The 23,392-nt window shown below is 42.4% G+C and overlaps 3 protein-coding genes across 4 annotated transcripts in view; all 3 read right to left on the reverse strand.

Moving 5' to 3' along the window:
- The window catches only part of nrbp2b (nuclear receptor binding protein 2b), a 35,485-nt gene extending 23,204 nt beyond the window's left edge, over positions 1-12,281 (reverse strand). The window contains exon 1 of one of the 2 annotated variants that reach the window (XM_076761272.1): positions 11,559-12,281. In XM_076761272.1, coding sequence (XP_076617387.1) covers positions 11,559-11,678 — 120 coding nt within the window. In that variant the 5' untranslated portion in view covers positions 11,679-12,281. The remainder of the gene's footprint in view (positions 1-11,558) is intronic. The other variant, XM_076761273.1, reaches the window with a different exon arrangement.
- A 6,202-nt stretch (positions 12,282-18,483) lies between these two features.
- On the reverse strand, positions 18,484-19,748 carry LOC143314435 (B-type lectin plumieribetin-like). Its single transcript, XM_076721453.1, has 3 exons — positions 19,399-19,748; positions 19,082-19,175; positions 18,484-18,952 (listed from the first exon to the last, which is right to left on the reverse strand). Exons 2-3 carry the CDS (start codon positions 19,169-19,171, stop codon positions 18,692-18,694), a joined length of 351 nt encoding a protein of 116 aa, XP_076577568.1. The 5' UTR covers positions 19,172-19,175; positions 19,399-19,748; the 3' UTR covers positions 18,484-18,691.
- A 1,754-nt stretch (positions 19,749-21,502) lies between these two features.
- LOC143314436 (B-type lectin plumieribetin-like) lies at positions 21,503-22,540 on the reverse strand. Its single transcript, XM_076721454.1, has 3 exons — positions 22,433-22,540; positions 22,118-22,211; positions 21,503-21,971 (listed from the first exon to the last, which is right to left on the reverse strand). The coding sequence occupies exons 2-3, from the start codon at positions 22,205-22,207 to the stop codon at positions 21,711-21,713; spliced, it is 351 nt and encodes a 116-aa protein (XP_076577569.1). The 5' UTR covers positions 22,208-22,211; positions 22,433-22,540; the 3' UTR covers positions 21,503-21,710.
- Between the last annotated feature and the right edge of the window lie 852 nt (positions 22,541-23,392).

Raw genomic sequence — 23,392 nt, forward strand, 5'->3', positions numbered from 1 at the left:
GGACCGTGCAAGAACAGAGCAGAGGGAAGAGCAGATACAGAAGCATGGACATCACTGAATATGACAACTGAATCAAGGTCAATAAAGAATAAAATCAGAATCAGATCTTTACAAGAACTGAAGAAGTGCAGCTACATGCCGCCTTAAAAGACGTTATGTTTCAACACATAGCTTGACTTCATGACTTAGACTCTTGGAATAATAAGTCTTCACATTTAAACCAAATCAGTTTCCACATGGTCCCTTGTTGCTGGATCACTTTTTATGTGCATAGTTGACATATGCACAAAGATATCCATATTTGCTTTAAAAGGTCACAATATGAGCTGCTGAAGTTCAGAGGAATGAGTCAACACTTTGAAACCTGCACAGCCACAGTTTTCATATCAGCTGGTCAACAAAGCGAAGAAAGCTCCCTTTGAAGCTGTAAAAGTACGTGTATACGGACCTCCGAGCAGTATCCCTCCTTTATTGATAGTTAAAACACAGAGGTCCAGTCGTGGAGAGATAGTTGTGTTTATGGAGGCTTTATGCAACCTAGTCTCTCCTGCCTGCAGCAGCTGGAGCACTTTGAAGGATTTGTGCAATGTTTTTAGGGCTGATATTCGCAAACGTCTGTTGATCAAAGTCACATACAGCGCCGGGGTGGAAGACCTTGGCCTTTGCCTTGAAGCAGGGGGAGGGTGAAACGCTCACATTCAATAACAATAGCAACCTGACCATAACTGCACCTTTAATGCCTTTACAGTCTCCACTCTGTGCAAAAACCCCTTTAAATCAGCAGGCCTCAGACGTTATGAGAGCCAGTCAGCAAGCAGTGTAGACAGAGGAAGGCCTCACCAAGCTTTCTGAAGGGCTTCACTTCATTACTATACATAACAGGAACTAGACTGCGCCGAAAACTATTATTATAACCGAATGTGTGTGTGTGCATCTGAATCACAAGACTATATTTGCAAAGCTCTGCGTGTGTACAGGAGAATTCCCTTGGTTAGGTTTCCGCTGTTATATATCATGTGTCAGAGGTTGGCGTACTTCAAAGAGCTCATGCTGCCTCACACAACTGTATGAAGATATATCATAATATACAATGTACAGCTGCGATTTTTAAGCTTGCTGCACCTGTGGCAGGAGGGAGGGGACGGAGGATGGATTGTTTGGGGATTAGGGTACCAATACCAATATCAAAATCCTTTTTTCAATACCTTACGCTGAGAAAAATGAAAGTCTTTTATTAATTAAGTTTAACAGAGGAAGTATTTTACCAAAAGCAGCCACAGAGGAACTTAACAAACCACAGTCTTAAACCAGCAAAACAAAACCAGGAATTATCTGCTCACACAAAAAGCAAACAAATCTGAGCAGAAAACCAAAGCAGGCGTTCAGTACCTGACAGCTGAGTGTTAAAGACAGCTGCTTATAGTCAGCTCTCTGCAGAAGCTTGGTTTTTAATATTAAGCGAGCTAGAAATCTGGTTTTCCTTCATCTAGCAGAGACAGCCAGTTGGCAGAGCAGATTTCTGCTGAAGGAACCCAGTTCATGGAAGAGTAGCCTCTACCTTTCCCTCAGCCTTTTTCCCAGAATGCCTCTTCCTTTTTGGCGCTCTCCACCTTGACCCTGTTGTTTTAGGTGCTGGATCGTGAGCTGTTGAGGCTACTGATTGTTTATCTTTTCTCTAAGATGGAATTCTTTCTCTGGGACCATTGAACCTTTTTGTAGTTCTCTTTGTTTAATGGCAAATAGAGGCTCTAACAGTGGACGCTGAGAAATGAGGAGACAAGAACAATGATTCCATTATGCCGTTTGAATTATGCAAATCCAGATGGTACTGTTAAGACTTTCTGTGTGAGAAATGCCAGAATCCTCTGTTCTCATGAATTCAGAGGTGCAAGAATTTAGAAAAATGAAGTTTGCTCTGCATTTAAAAAGAGTCATTCTCCAAAAGATGACTCTGGGAAACTGCCGTCTTCCAAAGATCTTGCAGACTGTGTGTTGAGCATGCCCGAGTAGGTGCGAGGCATTTCTCAGAGGCGGGGATGTCATGTGACGTGAACTACTGTGACAGCCCCGTGAAAGCCTGCAGACATGTCAGCCAGTCCTAGAGGATTCCTTTTCATGCCAGCTTTCCTCTCCGAGAAAATCCGGGTGGCTCCATTTCACACAGCTGGAGTGGAAAACGCTGACAGATACCTCTCTGTATATCCCACGAGGTCTGATGACCCGCAGAGGGGTCACATTTCACAAGCAGGTGACGGGATCCCTCAAGATCACATGTTCCAACAGCAGCTACAGATTGGCAAAAAGATCAGGTAGAAAAGCATCTCGAGGCAGCTTGATGTGAGGCCTGTTTGTGATGGAGCCTAAGAGGTTGAACACCATCTGTTCTGTTGTTTGCTGTAATTCAACTCACATCGCAGCTCAAAGCTCATCTGAGCTCACAATGTGTGGCAGTGGACCTGGCACACAAAGGGCCTATTCTTAGCATGTGTTTGAGTCCAGCTAGTTTGCAGAAAACTAGAAAAAAAAAGAAAAACCTTACTTTCTACCCTAAAAATTGGCTTTGTAACCTGTATTGCACATCATTACCAGTTTTCTGTCATTCTTAACTGTTCAAACATGACATTTTCTGCACAGCTACGATGGAGTTGTAGCAGAGAAAACCCAGATCAGATACCAGACGTGGATAAATGTCAGGATTTTACGGCAGTCTGAGATCCAAAGAGGAAGCGCTACTAACAAAACTCATAATTTAGCACAAATGTTAAACATCATCTTGAGGTCTAACAAACGTGCTGAATGTTTTCTCTTCCTCATAAAACATTTGCAAAGGCATTTTCTGAATAGCTCATTTTAAATTGTACTCTGTTTACATCAGCGCTTACCAGCTTGCAGTTTTCTCCTTCCTCACCTTTGTTGGTGCACTGCTGCAATTCTTTTATAGCCACCGATGGTCAATTAGCTGCGTAGCATGAAACCAGCCATATGAATATGAAGCGCTTTGCCCACATGCTTGTGTGCATTTTTCATGCACGATGCAAAGAGAGACCAACTCATTAAAATTATAGCTCCATAGCACCGCATGGGGTCAAAAACTCCACAGGGCACCTTTAAAGACAGAGAAAATCAAAACACATTTTCCAAGCTCTACTCCTGAGTCCCTGTGTTAACTGTTGCTACATGCTAAATAAGTGTAAATCCAATGTGCTTGGGGAAGGGGGGGGGACTAGCTAAGCCAATAAAATCACACTTGTCTGTTAGCCAGTGGGTAGCTAACTGAGCAGTATCATAGTAGGAGGTGAATGTTTGGATTTAAGATGACAAAAAGGTTTGTTCATGTTTCCAAAGAATGTGGCTGAGGTCTAATTTATTCATTTAACCCTCATTTTCCTCTTCCTGATCTAACAATGCAGGTGACGGAGGTGTGAGTGGGCTGAACCTCGCCCAGGTATTCTGTTTCACTTGGAAATACGCTCGGATGGACGCTCCAACTTCTGCTTCACCATGGCTTCATTTGGCTATTTTAAAATGCATAATTTTTTGCAACTCATCATAACTCATTATATATCAAGTGGTTTCTTAACAAGATCAAACCAAACCTTCCTTCCTCTCCTCTGTTCACCTGCAGTGAAGTTCAGACACCAGCTGCAGCCACTGCACTAAGTCTCAAATGACCTCCTGGAATGCACCCAATATCACAAGTTGATGATAACAGTGAACGCACAGTTCCAGGACACTTGACTGATTCTTCAAGCGTTAATGTCTTGCCTTTTTAATGCGTTGTGCTGAAGTAGACTGGTATACAGGAAATATTCAGCTACTCTACAATCTATATTATGACAAGAGCCACTCAACCAAGCGAAATAACGGTCCATCGTTAATTTAAGACATGAAGGTCAGTCAAGGTGCAAAATTTCAAGAACTCTGAATGTATGTTCAAGTGCAGTCGCAAAAAACCATCAAAGGCTGTGATGAAACTGAAACTGGACCTCCTCAGGAAAAGGAAAACCAAGAGTTACCTGTAAGTTCATTACAGGTAGCAGCGTCTCCAATTAATCACCAATTAACATCCATTTAACTCAGATTAGAGCCCAATAAATGCTTCACAGAGTTGAAACAGCAGACACTTCTCAACATCAACGTTTGAAGGAGACTGTGTGAATCAGGCCTTCACAGTCGAAACGCCGCAAAGACACCACAACTGAGGGAGAACAACCAGAGGAAGAGAACTGCTGCTTTAGGAAGTAATAAGAACAAACCACTGAATGAGAAGATGTCTCTGAACTTTTGACTTGTACTCTATATGAGGGTGGACGTTTCCTGCAGTTTAGTAATAGCTTCCTTGTGTGGATGGTGACTTATCAGCAGCTAAAACCCCCCCATGCAGGTGTTCGTGCTGCCAGCTGCTGTTTTGTGTAAACAGCCTCCTCCATGCATGGGTGCCAGTGAAATAGCAGCATGCAAACATCAGAAAGTGTTCAGCTTTTCCATGGAGTAAGAGCAGTATCTCCTCTCTCTTTCTCTTGCTCTTCAAAAGCACCGAAAACTACAATTAGCTCATGTGAACAACAGCGTGACACGATTATTCTGCAATTTAATTTCAAACACCCCCACTGGCTGAGAGCTATGCAGTGAAACTGAACAATGACAGCTGTAAAACACAGATGAAAATAGCATGCTATCTCTAATGTAATCTGGCAGGCTGGGTCAGGAACACCCAGGCAGTAAAATAAAGTATGTCACACATGGGAAGGTAAATTACACAGTGTTGTTAAATCACTCATGTGCCATGAGAAGACGAAGCTGCAGGACTCTGCTGTTCCCACGCGGACGACAAGTTCAGCTGGAAAAACCGTTAATCAGCTGTCACACAGATGAAAGAATACTTCTTCTCAGAGCCACGCCAATATAAACAGATGTGTTCTTTACTTTAAACAAGAATATCAGGTCATATCTAATCTTATTTCGCTGTATCCGATTTACTTTTTTGGTAGGTAAGAGATTGCTCCACTGCATCATGTACAAATTGAGATATCAGACAGGACAAGTGAAAACTTTGACCTGTAGGTGGTGCTACAGAAAAAAATCAGGCGATCACTAAAGTCACCAAGATTCATCCACAGGGCACGATGGGTATCTGTGTCAAATTTCATGGCAATCCATTTGATGGTTGTTGAGATATTTCACTAAAAACAGAAACTTCAACCTCATCGTGGTGCTGCAAGACAGTCAGTAGGATTCATCCTCTGGCGACCATGAACGTCTGTACAAAGTTTCAAATCAACTAGGGGCTGGTGGTGGACAGACAGACCGAGCTGAATGGCTGTCCCTTAAGCCACGCTGCCTGCATGGCTAAAAATAACCAAACATCGATAGCCTCGTCTGCACAAATCATTATTTTTGTATTCTAGGAATGAACGAGTGTGAATGTGTTTCCCAGTAAAGCCTTAAGCCCTGAGCAACAGGCGGGGAGGACCGCAGTTGGCAGAGCCACCATGTTAACAGGTGGATCAAAGCTGACTGTCCCTGCTCTACGTTTCCCCTCCAGGGAAATCTGAGTGGATGTCATTCCTCATAGGGCAGCTGTCAAACCAGCAAACACGTCTGCACAGCTGGATTATTACAGAGCGTAAGTCATTAGGAGGATCCCCTCAGGACATGCAGCGCTTTCTGCAAGCCACAACTTGACAGGGGCTTAAGGGGGCAATACTCCGTGTGTGTGTGTGTGTGTGTGTGTGTGTGTGTTTGCTCGGTTTAATGGCTCGTCTTTACGACCTCAGACATGGAAAACATCCAAAACCTGCTGGAGGTTTACTGCTCGACATGCATCATGAATGCTATGGGGTGATGATTTTTGACTGTAATAAAATAATCCCAGCGTGTGTGGCTGGCATTACACGACGACAGTATACAACTGAGGATGAATCAATGAGTCAATTATCTGATAAAGGGATCAGCATAAGATTAATGAACAATTGTGACATTTGATTGTTTTTTTTATTTGATTAATAAAGGAAAAATGTCAAATATTCTCTGTTCCACAGGCTAAAATGAGCTAATTTCTTCATTTTGTCCGTTTTACATCATGCATTTACATCAAATCTCAACATGAAGGCATCACTTTTGTAACATTAAAAGGATGCCACTAATTTTTTGATATGGCCTAAATTATAAAAAAGTAATCTGCAGATTTATCAGTAATGAAAATATCCTTCATTGCAACAATAAAACCCCACATAAAATTTTAGTCACATTTTGTGAAATAAATATTTCTTCTTAAAGTTCAATTTCTCTTCACAGAAAACAAGCCTGAATGAATGTTTTAAGTGCTAAACACACCTGTTAGAGGAGCAGTAATGCATCAGAAGATCCCAGGCAGGGCTTCAAAAAAAAAATATCAAGCATTTTGAAGATATTATTCTAGCAAAACATTAAAAACATTGAGAGCAATGGGAAAAAGTGAACGACACATCGTTCCACATCTGCTGAGACATTTCCTGGGGGAAAGCCTGAATATCATCACATAATAACATGATAAACAATAATGCCGTAATCAACGTCGCCCTTTTGTCACAACAAAACGACAGTTTTGTTCTGTCCACGTCAGCCATGAATGGAATATGAGCAGCTAAACAGAATTCGATCATTATTCATTTTATTATTTAAACCTGTTTTTCATTCGCTTCAACCTGTTACAACTCGCCTTTTTAAATACGTCTTCTTTGAAAATCTCTTATTGGCATGTTAATTTTTCCCCATATTGCTCACTCCTGGCTGCCTCAAGTTGACACATGCATGTGAGCACTAACGTGTGCACGGGGTTTCGGTTGACACGCAAGTGCAGAAAACAGCATCTGCCCGTCACATTCAAACTCACATATTCATGTGTGCTCGTGAATTAACGCCATGACAGATTAATGCAGTCTTCCCGGACCAGGCTGCCTCATTTTCATCTCTCTGCGAGCAGATGGAGGCAGGTCCTCTAAATAGAAGATGGAGCAATTACTGGAATGAGTGGTGTGCTGCCGGTGCACCACCGCATGGGGATGGGCGTGGATTCACTTTAGGAGGTCTACCATGCGGCAACATCGAGCCAAGATCACAGGGCGGGCAGCGATAATCTGCTGTCCAGGCTGGACTGTGATAAAAAGAGCCCAGTGGGGTGGACGGTGTCTTTGGTGGATGAAACTCCCACTGTGCTGTTCTGACAATCACCCCTTAGAGCATACTGCAGCCCCCCATCAGACAAAACTGAGATAGAAACTATAAGGTTGCCATGGTTAGCTAGCTGTGGGCTACAACTTGAGTTTTTTGTTTGTTTTTTTTTTTCACCAAAAAAAGTGTGCCGAATTAGGTATTAGCAGTTCCTGCTTGCAATGTATCTGTGGATGTACAGGAAAATATCACTGGCTTACTTTGACACTGAAAAAAATGTAAAAACATGAAGATTTTAAGGCAAGTTCTGTTCTTATAAGGTGTGTCTTTTTTCCTCTGATTTCTAATCAGACTTAGGGATGATTTTTAGTCACGGATGTCAAAAGTTATGATATCCGCCGAAAGTGTACCTCACACAGAATCTAGAAATGTGTGTATCATGCCGTCGTGTTGAGATTTGACTGAGGTATGAGTTTGAGAAGGAGTGCAAATTGACGCAAATTACATGAATCAGGCGTTAAGGGTTTCAAAGTGCATCATCAAGGTGGAGCTGTGTCCCACTGCTGCAGCTCCAACTGCTAATGACGTTAGTAAGTGTGCCAAATCAGCAGGCTGAACTACAATAACCAACATGCACCTGTGCCTCTCACCTTGCACAGTGTCACTGATTCACATCAAATGATGCAGCGTCTGATCGTGGAAAGATTAGTGACAGTTCTTATTCTGCAAAGATCAAAGATAAATTGTAAAGTTTTCGTTAAATTCATGTCTCAACAGCAGTATTTCGTGAGTCACTGCCTCGCCTGAATGTCACCACTCTGGGAACGCACAGATGAGTCAATCAAAGGAAACGCAGCAGTCAGAAATCATCAACTTGCAAATCAAGGCGCTGCGGACGTGAAGATTTCCTCGTAAGTCATGTTAACCAAAGAGAGCAGCATTTCAACACGATGTGCAACAACTGTCCGCCCATGTGAGCTTATTTGGAAAGAAAATAATTCAAAAAAACCACCAACTTCAGTTTAATTAATCTATTGCGTCATCTCCTGACGTGAACTTTCCTGCTGCTTTTCAGGCAAACATCTGAGCCAGGACATATTTCCACCTATAAAGCACAATGCAAATCCAGCTCTTCGCTTTTCCAATCACACTCAGTCCCTCTGAAGAAAATCAACACTCTGTGTGTTGAGTGACTTTGAAGGCGACACATCCATCCAGTTTAAAAATGTAAAAGCATTCCCGCCTGCTGAGAAAACAAGGCACCATGTGCTGAACATGTGACCGTGGCCTGTGTTTATTTTAATGCCTGAGCTGAATAACAGATATGGCAGCGTGCGTTCTGAACTTTCACCCACTGACTTATTAACGAGTATTCATCTGCATTTGAAGGCTGCCGCTCAGACACACCCAGACGGAGACGGGCGCCATCCAACGCATACGCATCAAAACAGACAAGGCTGCCCTGAAAAATGCCTGGGTTTTTTTTTGATGATGGTTTCATGTGACTGCTGTATCTTAAGATTCTGATCTCACAGATCTGTCAGCATAAGGGCGTATACAAAGGCAGCTACGCTCTGAACCTGTTGGAGCAGTAACAGCTGAAGAATTGGCTCAGCTTGTCCCACACAGATCCAGTCACATGGGCTCGGTTTGTTTGTGATGAACACGTATTAATGCTGGTGAGGGCAGTTCAAGCAGCTTCATCATCGGTAATACAGACACAATATTATTGTTCATCAGCTTTCAATACACTCGTATCATGATGAGAAGCTCATACTGCTGCGATTGATCAGCTCATTCTGTCAATCAGCAGATGATCAATCTACAAAAAGTGCTGATAGCTAATAAATCCTTTTAAGTCATTTTTACAAGCAAAATAATAGTTGCAGCCCTCCTTTGAGGACTTCAGACAGGAGTGTACCATGATGATCATATTGCTGTAGTACTGATATCATTAGTTGATCAATATTTTATTTATGAAGCAAAAAGGCTAAATATTTGCTGGTTACATGTTTTCAAATGTGAAGATTCACTGCCTCTTTCTGATTCATGTCATGGTGTACTGAATACCTTTGATTTTTGCCTCATTAGTTGGACAAAATTAGCCGTTTAAAGACCACTTTTGGCCATTTTCTGACATTTTATGGTCAACAATTACACAAATGTACAAACTAATTGACAGTAAAAACAAAAAGTCTTTGGTTAGAGCCAAACATCTCTGTTCTGTTCAACATGATAATTCTTCCCACATTGAGCATATAAGTAATATAATAAGCTAAATCAGTTCTTCAAGTTTCTGTATACTGAGTTTTAGCTGATGTGGTTTAAAACTGTGAAACAGAGCTCCTCACACTGAGCACCAATACATTTATGTTACCATACATTTCTGATTTCATGATTTCATTTCTGTCACCAGGAATGTTTCCATTGATATTCTATAATGGACTTTCACTACAGCAGCCAGCCAGCAGAGGAAGCCCAGAAAGAGTACAGATGGGTAATCAATGGGTGGAAAAAGGCGCGGGTGGGGTAGGCTGCGTGTGTGTGTGTGTGTGTGTGTGTGTGTGTGGTGTCCAACATGAATGATGCTCATTGGCACAGAAAGTGCAGCGAGGTCAGGTGTTAGTGGCGTGCAGAGGACGCCGCCTGTGTTCCACAGATAACCTTCAACTTGAATTCTCGGTCGTATCAGGAGCTGCTGGTGGAGGCGACGCCCACTGATTCACAATTGCTGAGACATCCAGATGCCTGTTTCTGACGTCTGATAACAACTGAAGTTTTGTTGTTGTTTTTAAAGTGTGTGTGTGTCTGTTGGGGGGGGGGGGGGGGTTACTGTCTTTCACTGCTCACTCGGAGCATGTGGACAGGTTTCAGTCTCATCAAAGCTGCTGGTGCATGGATGTCACAGAGACTGTGCTGCCTTTTATGTCTTTGATTGGATTATTTATGGGAGAGGAAGCTTGAAACAAGGCTGCTGGGTTATTTTCTATAGTGCTGCTAATGTCTGAGCCGTCCAACTGCTGCCAATCCTCATACGGAGAGGTGGCATAAATATAGCTGTAGATCTGGGAGAGAGACAGACGTGTACCCCTCAATAACATTAAAAGCAGAATCATTTCCGCCACAAACACAGAAGCCTTCAGCTGCTCGTCCGGCGAATGAACCGCCCTCCACGCTGTCTGAGTCGGCTCTGAACGCCTTTCGGAGGAGATTTTTTTCCTCCTCTGGATCAAGGGTCTAAGGGAAGAGAGCGTCATATGTTGCAAAGATTGCCTAATTTCTATGCTACAAAAATGAAATACAGTCAGAGGAGTTAGCTAATTAAGCAGTTAGTGGATTGAGAAAATTGATCCGCAACTCTTTTGGTAATCCACCAATCCTCAAAGTCATTTTTCAGTCAAAAACTCAAAAAGTTACAGCCTCCTTTTCTTTGTCTTAGGTGACAGTAAACTGAATCTTTTGAGGGGTTTTGGACTATCAGACAGACAAAAAACAACTAATTGAATAATCAAAGAAACAAGAAGTAGAAATATCAATAATTAAAATGATAATTAATAAGTTAAATAAGTTCTACGGCTGTGACTAACAGTTATTCTCATTATAAATTATTTGGTTGATTGCTTTCTTGAATAACTGATTCACGCAATTTTCTAACAGCAAAGATAATAAATTGCCTGTTTTGTCGAACAACAGTGCAAATTCTCCAGATATTCACTTCGTAATCATATAAAAGGACAAAAAAACTCACATTTAAGAAGCTTACACCACTCGGCTTGAAAAGTGACTCAATCAATCAGTGGATTATTTTGCTTTTCTGTCAGTTGACTAATCAATTCCTGGACCAGTCATTTCAGTTCTAGACCGTTGCTCACATTAAACCAACCTGAAATTTCTCCATGTCCTCCATGTTTCTCCATTCATTTTGAATTGTGCAATGCTCATACCTGCATGCCTTTATGATACAACATGACATTTAAGCTTCATTCATGGTTATAAAGTGAAGGAGTCACTCGCACTACACGCCCTGCAGTGTGTTAGTGGGATTTACAACCCTGAATTAAGAGTCAGAAGATCATAAACTCCAGGCTCAATGTCATGATCCGGAACAGAAATCCACCAGATAAAGAAGTGGGGTCGGGGGTGAGGGGGATCAAACTATTCCTGCCCCACAGAAAGGGACTTGATGCGGGCTGAGCAGATCCGCGGATCTGCGTTAGGTTCACGGTTGGATGGTGCAAAACACCGCGGGGGAATAAAATAGCACAAGAATTGCATAATAGAGGATGTCCAGCGGGATCAAAGAGGGCGACTTCATTGATAATATGCCCTGATCAAACAGCAGATTGTTGGCGATTTAAGGAAACGCGTTCACACACACGCGCGCACAGACAGACACACCGACCAACCTGCTCTTTTCGCTTCTGCCAGCGGCCGCACGGGCTCTCCTCCAGGATTTCACTCTCATCCTCGCTCTCCTCTTCCTTCCCCTCCGATCCTGATTTCCTCTCCGGGACGGACATCGTCATTTTAACGCCGTATATGTCCAGATTTCCACCCCAGTTCCCCCCCTCGGTCTCCCTGCCTCCTCAAACTGTCTGCTGTGGCTCAGACGCGACGAGCGGTAGCGCAGAGACGGCCCGCCGCTTGTCTGCCTGCGCAGTGAAGAAACACCCCCCTCCCGACGACACCAGCCGCTCTCAGCCCCCCTTGGCGCTCAAAACATCTTGCAGGGGAAAAAAAATGGATGTAGCTTCAAAGAGGCACTCTTCAGTCAGAGAGAAAACAGCACAGCTCAGTCAGATAAAACCCAGCAGCGCACACATCGCGAGGTCGCCGGACGAGCTGAAGAGGGTGGAAAAATATATTCCAGACTTCGTGCGCCGTGCAGGCTGCATGCAAAACAGCTTGTGAAATGGTTTTCCGCTTGTCTGCCTTTTCACGCCGAAGCGACGCGGCGGTAAAAGCTCAGTCCGTGGAGGTTGAAGGAGTCCCGGTGAGGCCGCTGCGTTCACCGCTCGCTTCAGAGATCCGTTTTATGGCAGAGAGTTCATTTTTCGACCATCTCCCACACGCGTCATTGTCGGCGTCGCTGGATCTGAAGCTGTGGGCTCCTGCCAGGCACGGTGCGCAGAGAGATGGAGCGCCGTAAAGCCGCCAGTATGCGCGCACCATGTATTTATGGAGGCGTGGAGACAGAGCCTGACGGGAGGCGGTAGCAGAAACGTCTACGGTACCTTAGAGGACGACCACCGCCTCAGTCTGAAGCAAGGCAAACTTTTGAATGCGTCTCAAAAAATTAAAGAATAAAAAATAATAGCCACTGAAAGCCCAGGTTCTCGATTAACTGCACACTGTTAACAACGGCATGGTTTATTCAGAGTAATAAATGAACACCAAAATCAACAGAAAAGACCCCCCGACCCCTCCCACACAGGAGCCAGAAAAGCTCTGTTATTTCTGGTGGTTCGGCTGAGGTTGTTTTGTCTCTGGAGTAATTTTAGTTTGTGGTTATTTTATGTCTCTTTGTAGTAATTTCTGTTTTCTCTGTGGTTGTTTTGTGTCTCTTTCAGATCATTGACTTGCCAACAAGAAATGTCAACAATCACTGCATTTGGAGGCTCTGGTGCAGGGGCCCCTGTCCTGTACTGTTGGGCCCTTCAGTAATCCATCCATGATACTAACAAGCCAACTATGACCTTCTGACTCTGGTGGGGGCCAGGGGGTCCAGGGTTGGCCAATCAGATCACTGTTCCACCCCTGGCCACCTATCTGGCCCCCGTCCCTGAACACAGCAGTCTTTGTTATCAAGATCTTGGACAGCTAGGACGTGGAAAAAAGTTATTTTCACCTTTAACTCTTTTCATGCTGTGCCATGCTTCAGTGAGATTATACCTAACAGCATGTTTGTCTGATATGCAATTAATAATTTGTTATATTTTATCTCCTGTCATATTTTCTGTCTCAGCGTGTCTGGGACAGGTGTGTCAAGTGTAGGTTATTTATGAAAAACAACACAAAATCAGGACTCAGACCCAGAACACTGGATCAGTCACTATCCTAAACCCAGAACAGGGCACCAGAGGGGCCTGGCTGTTTAATATGTTCATAAAAAGAGAAAGGGCCTTTTGTACCTTAATAAGGAGGGCCTGTGGTTTGATGGGGATCTGTTTGGAGGGTCAGGAGCTTTACAGACTTATTGTGTTGGCGTAATCTCAGCCAATAAAGCAGCATTATCTTCTGTATGATTTCTAATAACACAAGCCCTGAAGTGCTCTGTAGTACATTGCTCAAATTGTTCAGCAGAAGGTGCTAATGGCAAGCTACAACAAAAACCTCCAGATTCATCACCCACCATGAAGACTGTCTGCAGTTTGGCAGCGAGCCACAGTCAACAAAAACCTTCAGTAAATTAATCCACAAGTTCACACAGAAGAGCAAATGAGTTCGGGCATGTTCACTGTTGCAGGGCTTTAATGGAAAAAGAACACTGAGCAAACCTACAATGCACATCATTTCAATAAATCCAGAGAGCTACACACATTTAAATAAAGGCAGAATGAAGCCTGCATATGAAAACACAATAAGAATCAATAGAAAAATGCAGCCTTTTATAATAATAAGACGACAGGATTGTGTTATCTGACATTTAAATCGAAGTAATCAATACTGTAATCAGTAAAGTCCCATTATTGGTCTCTTTCTAGAATAAAATGTTCATTGACCCCCTCCTAACTGTCACAATGAGGTAAACAAAGCTGGCAACTGCCCCACAGCTCCAGACCCCCAGGGGCCCCAAAAGCCCCAGATTCACTGCCCCACAGCTGATTTTTGGTCTCATTTATTTTAGTTTACACTGTGCTCACATGACCCATGTTCCCTAATGAAGCTGCCTTAAACTCAAATTGCACCATATTAATTTAAAAGTTGGGCCTGAGGTGAATCCAGCCGAAGAGAGCTGGACTGTGGACGTAAAATGAAGCCCTCGTGTGGGGTCAGGAGACAAGACGGGACACCAAAAGCACAAAGGGCAGGAGGCGGCATCTGCAGGGACCCAGCAGCAAACTACAACAGCTAGAATTCAAAAATGTCCACACATTATTTAACCATTATAGAAGAGACAGATTGACAAATAACCTACAAAGGAGAATACACAATGATCACAGGACATTTCTGAGAGCTTGGCATTAATGGAGAGTGTTTATTGTCCATCAGGGCAGACGTGGCCACTTTAAGATAAATTAGATGATAAATAATGATAAAATAGATGTGAGGAAAAGAGGAACATCACAGAGAAAGTTGCCACTGAGGCAGTGAGTTAAGTTATTGTTATCTATGTTAATCTGCTTTAAGCCGTTTCCTGAAATCGACCGAAGAGCTGAGAGTGTGCTAAAGCTCGCAGACAGGGAACATCATAACTGACAGCACTGATTTGACATGCTGTTAAATCCCAGCCTGCACCGCCTCCCTGTAGTCTGACTCCTTCTGAGTCCACTGCAGAGAGAATACGGTACTCAGTCTGTACTTCCAAGTATCAAGCAGAGGTTTATGTTACTTCACAAGAATTGTTTTTGAGTGTAAACCTTGTTTGCCATCTAGTGGTTCTGCTTTGAAAATACCTCCGGAGCAAAAGCTGTAACACAAGCCATCATGCAGGAACACAATGTGCAGATTAAATATACATTTACGTCATAATATTTGCTTTTGATGACTTGTTTGTCATGAAGAATGAATATTTTCACATACTTTTCTCCATCGTCTGCATGCTGTAACTCATGCAGATTTTATGGCTCACCAGTCACACAGCCTCACTTTCAGCACCTCTGTGGAAATCGCATCAGATCTGCACTGGTTAACAGTTGAGTTATAATCACAGATCTATATCATAATCACCCTCTTGCTCTATTTATAGCACACAGAGAGCCCCTGTAGAGTGAGTGAGCCCCTGTTCTGCCAAGTCCTCTCACTGTTAATGAGATTTACTCGTGGCTCAGGGAGCAGAGCAGACAATGGCGCTGTCTAGACGAACCACGTACGGCACAGAATGGGGTTCGTGGAGCGCCGCCGACATAATAATGAGGAGTCAATAGTGGTGGAGGGAGTATTCCGATCCTATACTCAAGTAAAAGTACTTAAAATACTCTGTCAGAAGTAAAAGTCCTGCATTGAAATGTTAAGAAAGTGTGTAACAATGTGGAAAATGTTCTTAAAGTATTACGTTACATTTAAAAGTATTACTTTACCACACGTAAAAGTTTACATTTTACCAAGTCTTTGTATGTTTTGTGTGCAAGAGTAACTTAAACTGTCTGTCAGGTAATTGTAATGAAGTAAAAAGTGCAATGTTTCCCTCTGAACTGCAGTGGAAGAGAATTAGAAAGTGGGATGAAAAGAAAAGACTCAGGTAAAAAAAAGACATGTTTAAGTACACTACATGAGTAAATGTACTTAGTTACATTTCACCACACCCAGGCGACGTCTAAAGAGGTGCTGCTCGGTCACAGTGAACAACTAAACATTTCATCACTGTGGGAAGATTCCCTGCTGAGTCGTCTCTGATCTTTCAATAACCAATAATCATTGTGTACAGCGTGTTTTTAGCTGCAGATCTGACACAAATACCAGGCGAGCTAAAACACTCTTGCTTTAATTCTAAGAGTGTGTAATTAAAAAACTCAACCATCCATGTTTCCTATTTTTTGTGCTTTTAACTGAACGCTGAGTGATGGAGATCCGTGCTGTTTATGCGGCTGTGTTGGAATAACTTTGCTTATTGTTGCAGCTCATCCTCTGGGGAAAATTATCACATCCTCTTATTTGGCACAGCGCAATAATTTCAAAGATTGAAGCACATTTTTTAAGGCAGTGGGACACCATCTGTAGTTGCAATCATCCTCCAAGAGTATTTACACAAAAATATAAAGAAGAGGTCAATTTTAAATCCTTCAGTTTGAGTGAATCTCAGATGCAAAGAGATGCATTTAGATAACATGTTCTGTGATATATGGAGAGTGATAACACTGATGTTGGCATTTAAATTAGAAATTTTAAACACATGTTGAATATCTCCTGCCAGAGGTTCAGCATGGAGGAAAGCAAAATTCAATGATTAAAGTATGTTTTACACTTTTTTGATCTGCAGCAGTGCCATGAAACCATAGAGGAGTGAGTGTATGCAGGCTGAGGCGTCTGTGGGAGGAGGAGGAGGCTACAGGAGGATCAGTGGGACATCTTGTGGTGCCTTGTTGCAGTTGCAACCATTTCTTTCACGACTCAACTTTCTCTTGGTACCATGAAAGGTAAAGTATCTCAAGATAATGAAGGACAGAATTGCCTGATATCATTGACTAATTCTGTTTGAGTGATTATCTAATATTTCATTGATATTATCACTATATTGCTGTAAGCTTCTGTATTACTGAAGTACATTACCTGAAGTTAAAGTGAGATCCTGTTAGCTTTAATAATAAAAGTGTTAGTGTACATTATAACTTTAAGTCAGGCCAATCATCCTCCTTCCCTGATCAGGAACTTGCTCTATGAGAGTACAGGCAAGCTCATGTCAGCTGCCAGGCCTGGGTCTGGACTCCTGTGAGGGAGTACCAGGGCAACAAGAGCTAAAAAGGACAGCAAATATTGGACTTGCATTTGCCAGGTGGCCAGAAATACCAAATAAATGCTAATGTTGCTTCGTGTCTGCCGGATGTGCAAATGAGCAACTGTTTGCCAACACATTTGCCATATCGGGCGCTTTGTTTAGCTTGTTCCTGCTGCCCCATAGTCAGTCATTGCAAACTGAGCAGTGTGAATGCAAACTGTCTTTAACATATTCATGGTGTTGATGTGAGTTGCTCTAAATCCATTTAGTCCTGCTACACATTCCCCCCACATGCTCAGCCACAACTGACTTTAGAGTCTTGAATGTTCACCATTTCTTTGGCTCAGCTGTAAAAACCATGACTATACAGTACATTCGTCATGCAAGTCGTCTCCTCCTTCGAGTGTGTGCTGTTTATCACTCTGGTTGTTTGTGTGAGTGTGTTTGTTCTAATCAGGGTGTGGCGCCCTCATTTCCTCCTCTCACTTACAAACCTGAACACCTGAAGCCTGCATTGTAGAAACCCCAGCCTTGCTTCGGGCTGACTGTCTGCTGTTGTCCTGGTCTTCCTGGTTGGACCTGATCTTCATCAGTCTCCAGTGTTCTTCCTGAACCGTCCAGCCTGCTCTGCTCCACTGTTTGCCTCTGATTCACAATACAGAATCGAGCCAGCCCATCACTAACTAATCTTATCATAAATGGCTTTTGGCTGAACTTTTACATGGTCTCCGAGTCTGAGCTCTACTTCCCGGCCCTGACTGATTAATTATAACTAAACAAAACCAGATAAGAACCAGCTTTCATCTTGCCAAGGCCTCCATGCTATTTGTGAAGGAGATCCACTCCACTTCCTCTCGTCAGTGGACAAAGTGCTCCCTCCAGAGTGGAGAGTTCAGCATCAACAATGTGAAACGTAGAGTATGAGGAATTTCGGTAACAAGTCTGCACACTGCCCACTTGGCAGTGATCTCAACATATTTTAAAGGTTAACCACAGATCCCTCACATTTTCTCTTTATCTTCCTCAGCACAGAAATAAAAGATAACAGGACAGGACACGGATGCTAATCCGGTGAAGAAAAGCCAAGTAGGTGTTTTCACTCCTGTTTTCCAGGTTATTGCCACAAACCGCAGTCCATCAATGCTGTAAACTTACCGTAAAAACAAACAGTGTGAAGAAGCAGCTGAGGTTTTGGATACGCTGTAGATCTGAACACTTCTTGGCATGTGATCAGCACAGAAAGGGCAAATGTCTTGTGAAACCGTGTCTCAACACAGGCTTGATCTCACGAATGGAAACTTGGTGGAAACAGCGCGCTATGTGCAAACTTTTTTTTTTCAATATAATTTCTCTGGTATTGTTATATTTAACTTTTCAGATTTACAGTATTACATTATTTGTTTACATGTTATAGAAACACTTTACTATATAGTCATTGTATGCTTTGTGGCTCTTTATATGCATTACTATAAATGTATAACCCTGACAGGGGTCATTCTGCTGAATAATGAGTACAGTTTGTCACTCCCACCATGAGAGGCAGTACCAGTCTGCTCCACTGAATGATAATGAGTGCTACCATTAGATAAAACATTTATTTTTATGTTGTTTTTCATGTTGCTTGTTGTAATTTTGATAGAATTTTTACTGCAATGATGAAGCTGTGACTATAATACAACTTGCATTTCTGCTCAATTTCCATGCTTTGATTGTTGTAAGTTAATCAAAACCATGGCTGAAATAATGCAGTGTATTTATTTAATAGGTTAAACATTAACTCTGTTTTATTTGAAGGGTTGTAAGAGGCTTGAACTTAAGCCTGATCATAGCTCACTACAAAGACAAGGAGAAAGCTCATGCATTGTTAGAATTTTCTTTTATTGGATTAAAGGTAACATTCAAAGATAACTTTCATGCGCAATGATTTTCAATGGCATCGTTTCATTATTTCATCCCTCTGGAATGAGTAGAGTTCCAAATCTCTTCACATTCCCTGTTCACCAACAGTTTGCCGTCATCGGTCAGGTAAAGACGGCACATGTTGCAGCTGTCTTTGGAGGAGTTTGTCTGCCATCTGGGTTGATCACATTTGCTGTACATCACCAGGTTGCAGTCAGCCTGCATGCACAGACGGGCAACATCTGTTCCAGCGGTGTCTGAAGCCCACACAGGCTTCCAGCCATACAGGACAAAGTTACCGTCTTCCTGCAGGCAGAAAAAAAGACATTTGGCTGGTATCAGTATGTGCATTCCTAAACAATTTTTCTCTTACTTTTGCATGTACTTTTACACAGACCTTTAAAAGTACACATCATGCAACAGTAAGTTACTCACCTGGAAAACAGCCTTCCACTGCCCATTGTTGGACAGGAGAAAGTCTCCCTTGCGGAGTTCATCATTTTTGGACAAGAAGTTCCTGCTCATGATTCTGCAACAGAAAGAAATCCTGTGTTGCATCCAACTAAAACACTGAAAATGCAGTTTTTTTTTTCCTTTTTACATTAGCTTAAAACCACAATAAGCCCTATAACTTCACATCAAAAGACACAGATTTAACAGTAAACTGCAATGATTCACTTATTCATCAAACTAATCTTGCACAGTATGCATGCATGAATCCATCCATCAGTATAATTGTACAGAGTACTTACAGGCTTGAATGTTCCACCTCAGTCAGTCTGCAAAAGGAGTGAAGTATAAGACGAATTCACTCCTTTTTTATATGGCCAAGATGTGGGTGGAGAGAGACGAGGGGGCAGAGAGGAGAGTACAATACCTCTTTTTAACTAATCACTGCTGGTAGCGACAAGTCTGGTTCAACTTGTTTGAGTCCCCCAGAGCATCATGCCACGCATTCATGGGTTTAGGCTTTCATGACAAAAACATGATCCTTGAAGGGTGGCATGTGTCTCAACACAGGTTTGATCTCTCGAATGGAAACTTGGTAGAAAGTCTGCTTGGAAACAGCACGCTATGTGCAAACTTTTTTTTTTTCTCTCTCAATTTCATTCATTTTTCAGCTATTGTTACATGTAACTTTTCAGATTGACATCACAGTATTACATTATTTGTTTACATGTGATAGAAACACTTGTACTATATAGTCATTGTATGCTTTGTGGCTCTTTATATACAACTGTGGAAAAAATTAAGAGACCACTGCAAATTTCTCTGAAATGGGCATCTCTACATGTATGACAGCCATTCAATTCCAGTGTCTGTTGAATTCCAAGACAAGCACACCCCATTCTACTTAATGACGTACTCATCACCTGAACCAAATCTTAGCGTTTGAGGAAAAGTATAAAAACCACTGCTGTGGTCATCACTATCTTCTTGCAATAGGACGAACTAGATGGCAAAAACAGTGCTAGTAGTACCTCAAAAGTAATCGGAATCAAAAAATAACTACTGACCATGCCAAAAGAGTCAAAAAGAAAAGTTTTGAGTGAGGAAAAGAAGGATTCAATTCCGGCTTTACTGGTAGAGGGATACAGTGAGTGTCAGGTTGCTTCCATCCTTAAAATTTCTAAGACGGCGGGTCATAACAACGATGTCAAGCAGCAGACATTGGGGACAACAAAGCTACAAACCGGCAGAGGGCGAAAACGACTAACTCTCCAATGACCTGGATGACCGTCAACTCATTCGAATGTCACTCAGCAACCATAGGATGACATTAAGTGATCTACAAAAAGAATGGCAAATGGCAGCTGGGGTGAAGTGCACGGCGAGAACTGTTCAAAGCAGGCTTCTAGGGGCAGGGCTCAAGTCACGTCAAGCTAGAAAAAAGCCCTTCATCAGTGAGAAGCAAAGAAGAGCCAGGCTGAGGTTTGCAAAAGACCATAAGGGTTGGACCATAGACGACTGGAGTAAGGTCATCTTCTCTGATGAGTCCAACTTTCAGCTTTGCCCAACACCTGGTCGTCTAATGGTTAGAGGGAGACCTGGAGAGGCTTACAAGCCACAGTGTCTTGCACCCACTGTGAAATTTGGTGGAGGATCGGTGATGATCTGGGGGTGATTAAGCAAGGCTGGAATCAGGCAGATTCATCTTTGTGAAGGACACATGAATCAAGCCATGGACAAGGTTATCCTGGAAGAAAACTTGCGTCCTTCTGATCTGACAATGTTCCCCAACTCTGAGGATTGGTTTTTCCAGCAGGGCAATGCTCCATGCCACACAGCTAGGTCAATCAAGTTGTGGATGAAGGACTACCAGATCAAGACCCTGTCATGGCCAGCCCAATCTCCAGACCTGAACCCCATTGAAAACCTCTGCAACATGATCAAAAGAAAGATGGATGGTCACAAGCCATCAAACATAGCTGAGCTGCTTGAATTTTTGCACCAGGAGTGGCATAAAGTCACCCAACACGATGTGAAAGACTGGTGGAGAGCATGCCAAAACGCATGAAAGCTATGACCAAAAATCAGGGTTTTTCCACCAAATGTTCAAAAATATTATATATATTTATATTAATGTATAACCCTGACAAGGGTCATTCTGCTGAAGAATGAGTACATTTTGCCACCCCCACCATGAGAGGCAGTACCAGTCTGCTCCACTGAATGATAATGAGCGCTACCATGAGATAAAACATTCATTTTTATGTTGTTTTTCATGTTGCTTGTTGTAATTTTGCTTGAATCCCTCTGTGTTTTACTACAATGATGAAGCTGTGACTATAATGCAACTTGCATTTCTGCTCAATTTCCATGCTTTGATTGTTGTAAATTAATCAAAACCATGGCTGAAATAATGCAGTGTATTTATTTAATAGGTTAAACATTAACTCTGTTTTATTTGAAGGGTTGTAAGAGGCTTGAACTTAAGCCTGATCATAGCTCACTACAAAGACAAGGAGAAAGCTCATGCATTGTTAGAATTTTCTTTTATTGGATTAAAGGTAACATTCAAAGATAACTTTCATGTGCAATGAATTTCAAAAGCATGTTTTCATTATTTCATCCCTCTGGAGTGAGTAGAGTTCCAAATCTCGTCACATTCCCTGTTCACCAACAGTTTGCCTTCATCGGTCAGGTAAAGACGGCACATGTTGCAGCTGGGTTTGGAGGAGTTTGTCTGCCATCTGGGTTGATCACATTTGTTGTACATCACCAGGTTGCAGTCAGCCTGCATGCACAGACGGGCAACATCTGTTCCAGCGGTGTCTGAATCCCACACAGGCTTCCAGCCATACAGGACAAAGTTACCGTCTTCCTGCAGGCAGAAAAAAAGACATTTGGCTGGTATCAGTATGTGCATTCCTAAACAATTTTTCTCTTACTTTTGCATGTACTTTTACACAGACCTTTAAAAGTACACATCATGCATCCTGATAAGTGTCTCAAAAGTAAGTTACTCACCTGGAAAACAGCCTTCCACTGCCCATTGTTGGACAGGAGAAAGTCTCCCTTGCGGAGTTCATCATTTTTGGACAAGAAGTTCCTGCTCATGATTCTGCAACACAAAGAAATCTGGTGTTGCATCCAACTAAAACCCTGAAAATGCAGTTTTTTTTCCTTTTTACATTAGCTTAAAACCACAATAAGCCCTATAACTTCACATCAAAAGGCACAGATTTAACAGTAAACTGCAATGACTCACTTATGCATCAAACTAATCTTGCACAGTATGTATGCATGAATCCATCCATCAGTATAATTGTACAGAGTACTTACAGGCTTGAATGTTCCACCTCAGTCAGTCTGCAAAAGGAGTGAAGTATAAGACGAACTCACTCCTTTTTTATATGGCTAAGATGTGGGTGGAGAGAGAAGAGGGGGCAGAGAGGAGAGTACAATACCTCTTTTTAATGAAACACTGCTGGTAGTGATGAGTTGTTTGAGTCCCCCAGAACATCATACCATCATTTCTTTATTGATCCCTTTGGGAGGACCCCTCAGGGAAATTGGAGGTACTGAGGTAAATATGCACAGGAAGGTGCTCCAGGGGTTTTACCCATTAGTTGTAATCTGTAGAAGCATTTTCACCACTCCAGAGAAGGAATGAAGATGCACGAACAGACAAACCTGTTTATGAAGTCTCTGAGAATGTCATTCATGAGAGCCTGAAACACGGCTGAAGCATTGGTGAGACCAAAAAGCATTACTAAATATTCAAGGTGTCCTAAGGGAGTATTGAATGCTGTCTTGCACTCACCCCCCTCCTTTATGTGAACTAAAGTGTAAGCATTTCTTAGGTCCAATTTGGTGAAGATAGCAGCTTCCTGGAGAGACTCAAAAGCAGAGTTCATTAAGGGCAGTGAATATTTATTCTTAATGGTAATATTTAAACTAGTTATGAGAGAGCATATAGCATGGCGAGCATGAAAACCTTTCATTCAGGTTACTAAACATTGCAATCTGAGCAGGCTAAACAATTTGGTTACTCTGACCATACCATTTCATCCAATCAGATTCCAGACATTTAGGGAGAGGTGTGATTATGTAACAGGGGGCTTTGTTTATGACATAAAAGGCCCTCTGTTACTCTCTTCACTTCCCTCACTCTGTACATTGTGTAAAGTACAAGATGTACTGTGTCACTTCCAAGTTCCTGCCAAGAATGCACAGAGCAGAGAACACATTCAGGCTTCTTTAGGCCGTGCAGTCCCAAAAGAATGTCCAAGGGGCGAAGAA

The sequence above is a fragment of the Chaetodon auriga genome, chromosome 21 (genome assembly GCF_051107435.1).
Source record: "Chaetodon auriga isolate fChaAug3 chromosome 21, fChaAug3.hap1, whole genome shotgun sequence".
In the NCBI taxonomy this organism is placed as follows: Eukaryota; Metazoa; Chordata; class Actinopteri; order Chaetodontiformes; family Chaetodontidae; genus Chaetodon; species Chaetodon auriga.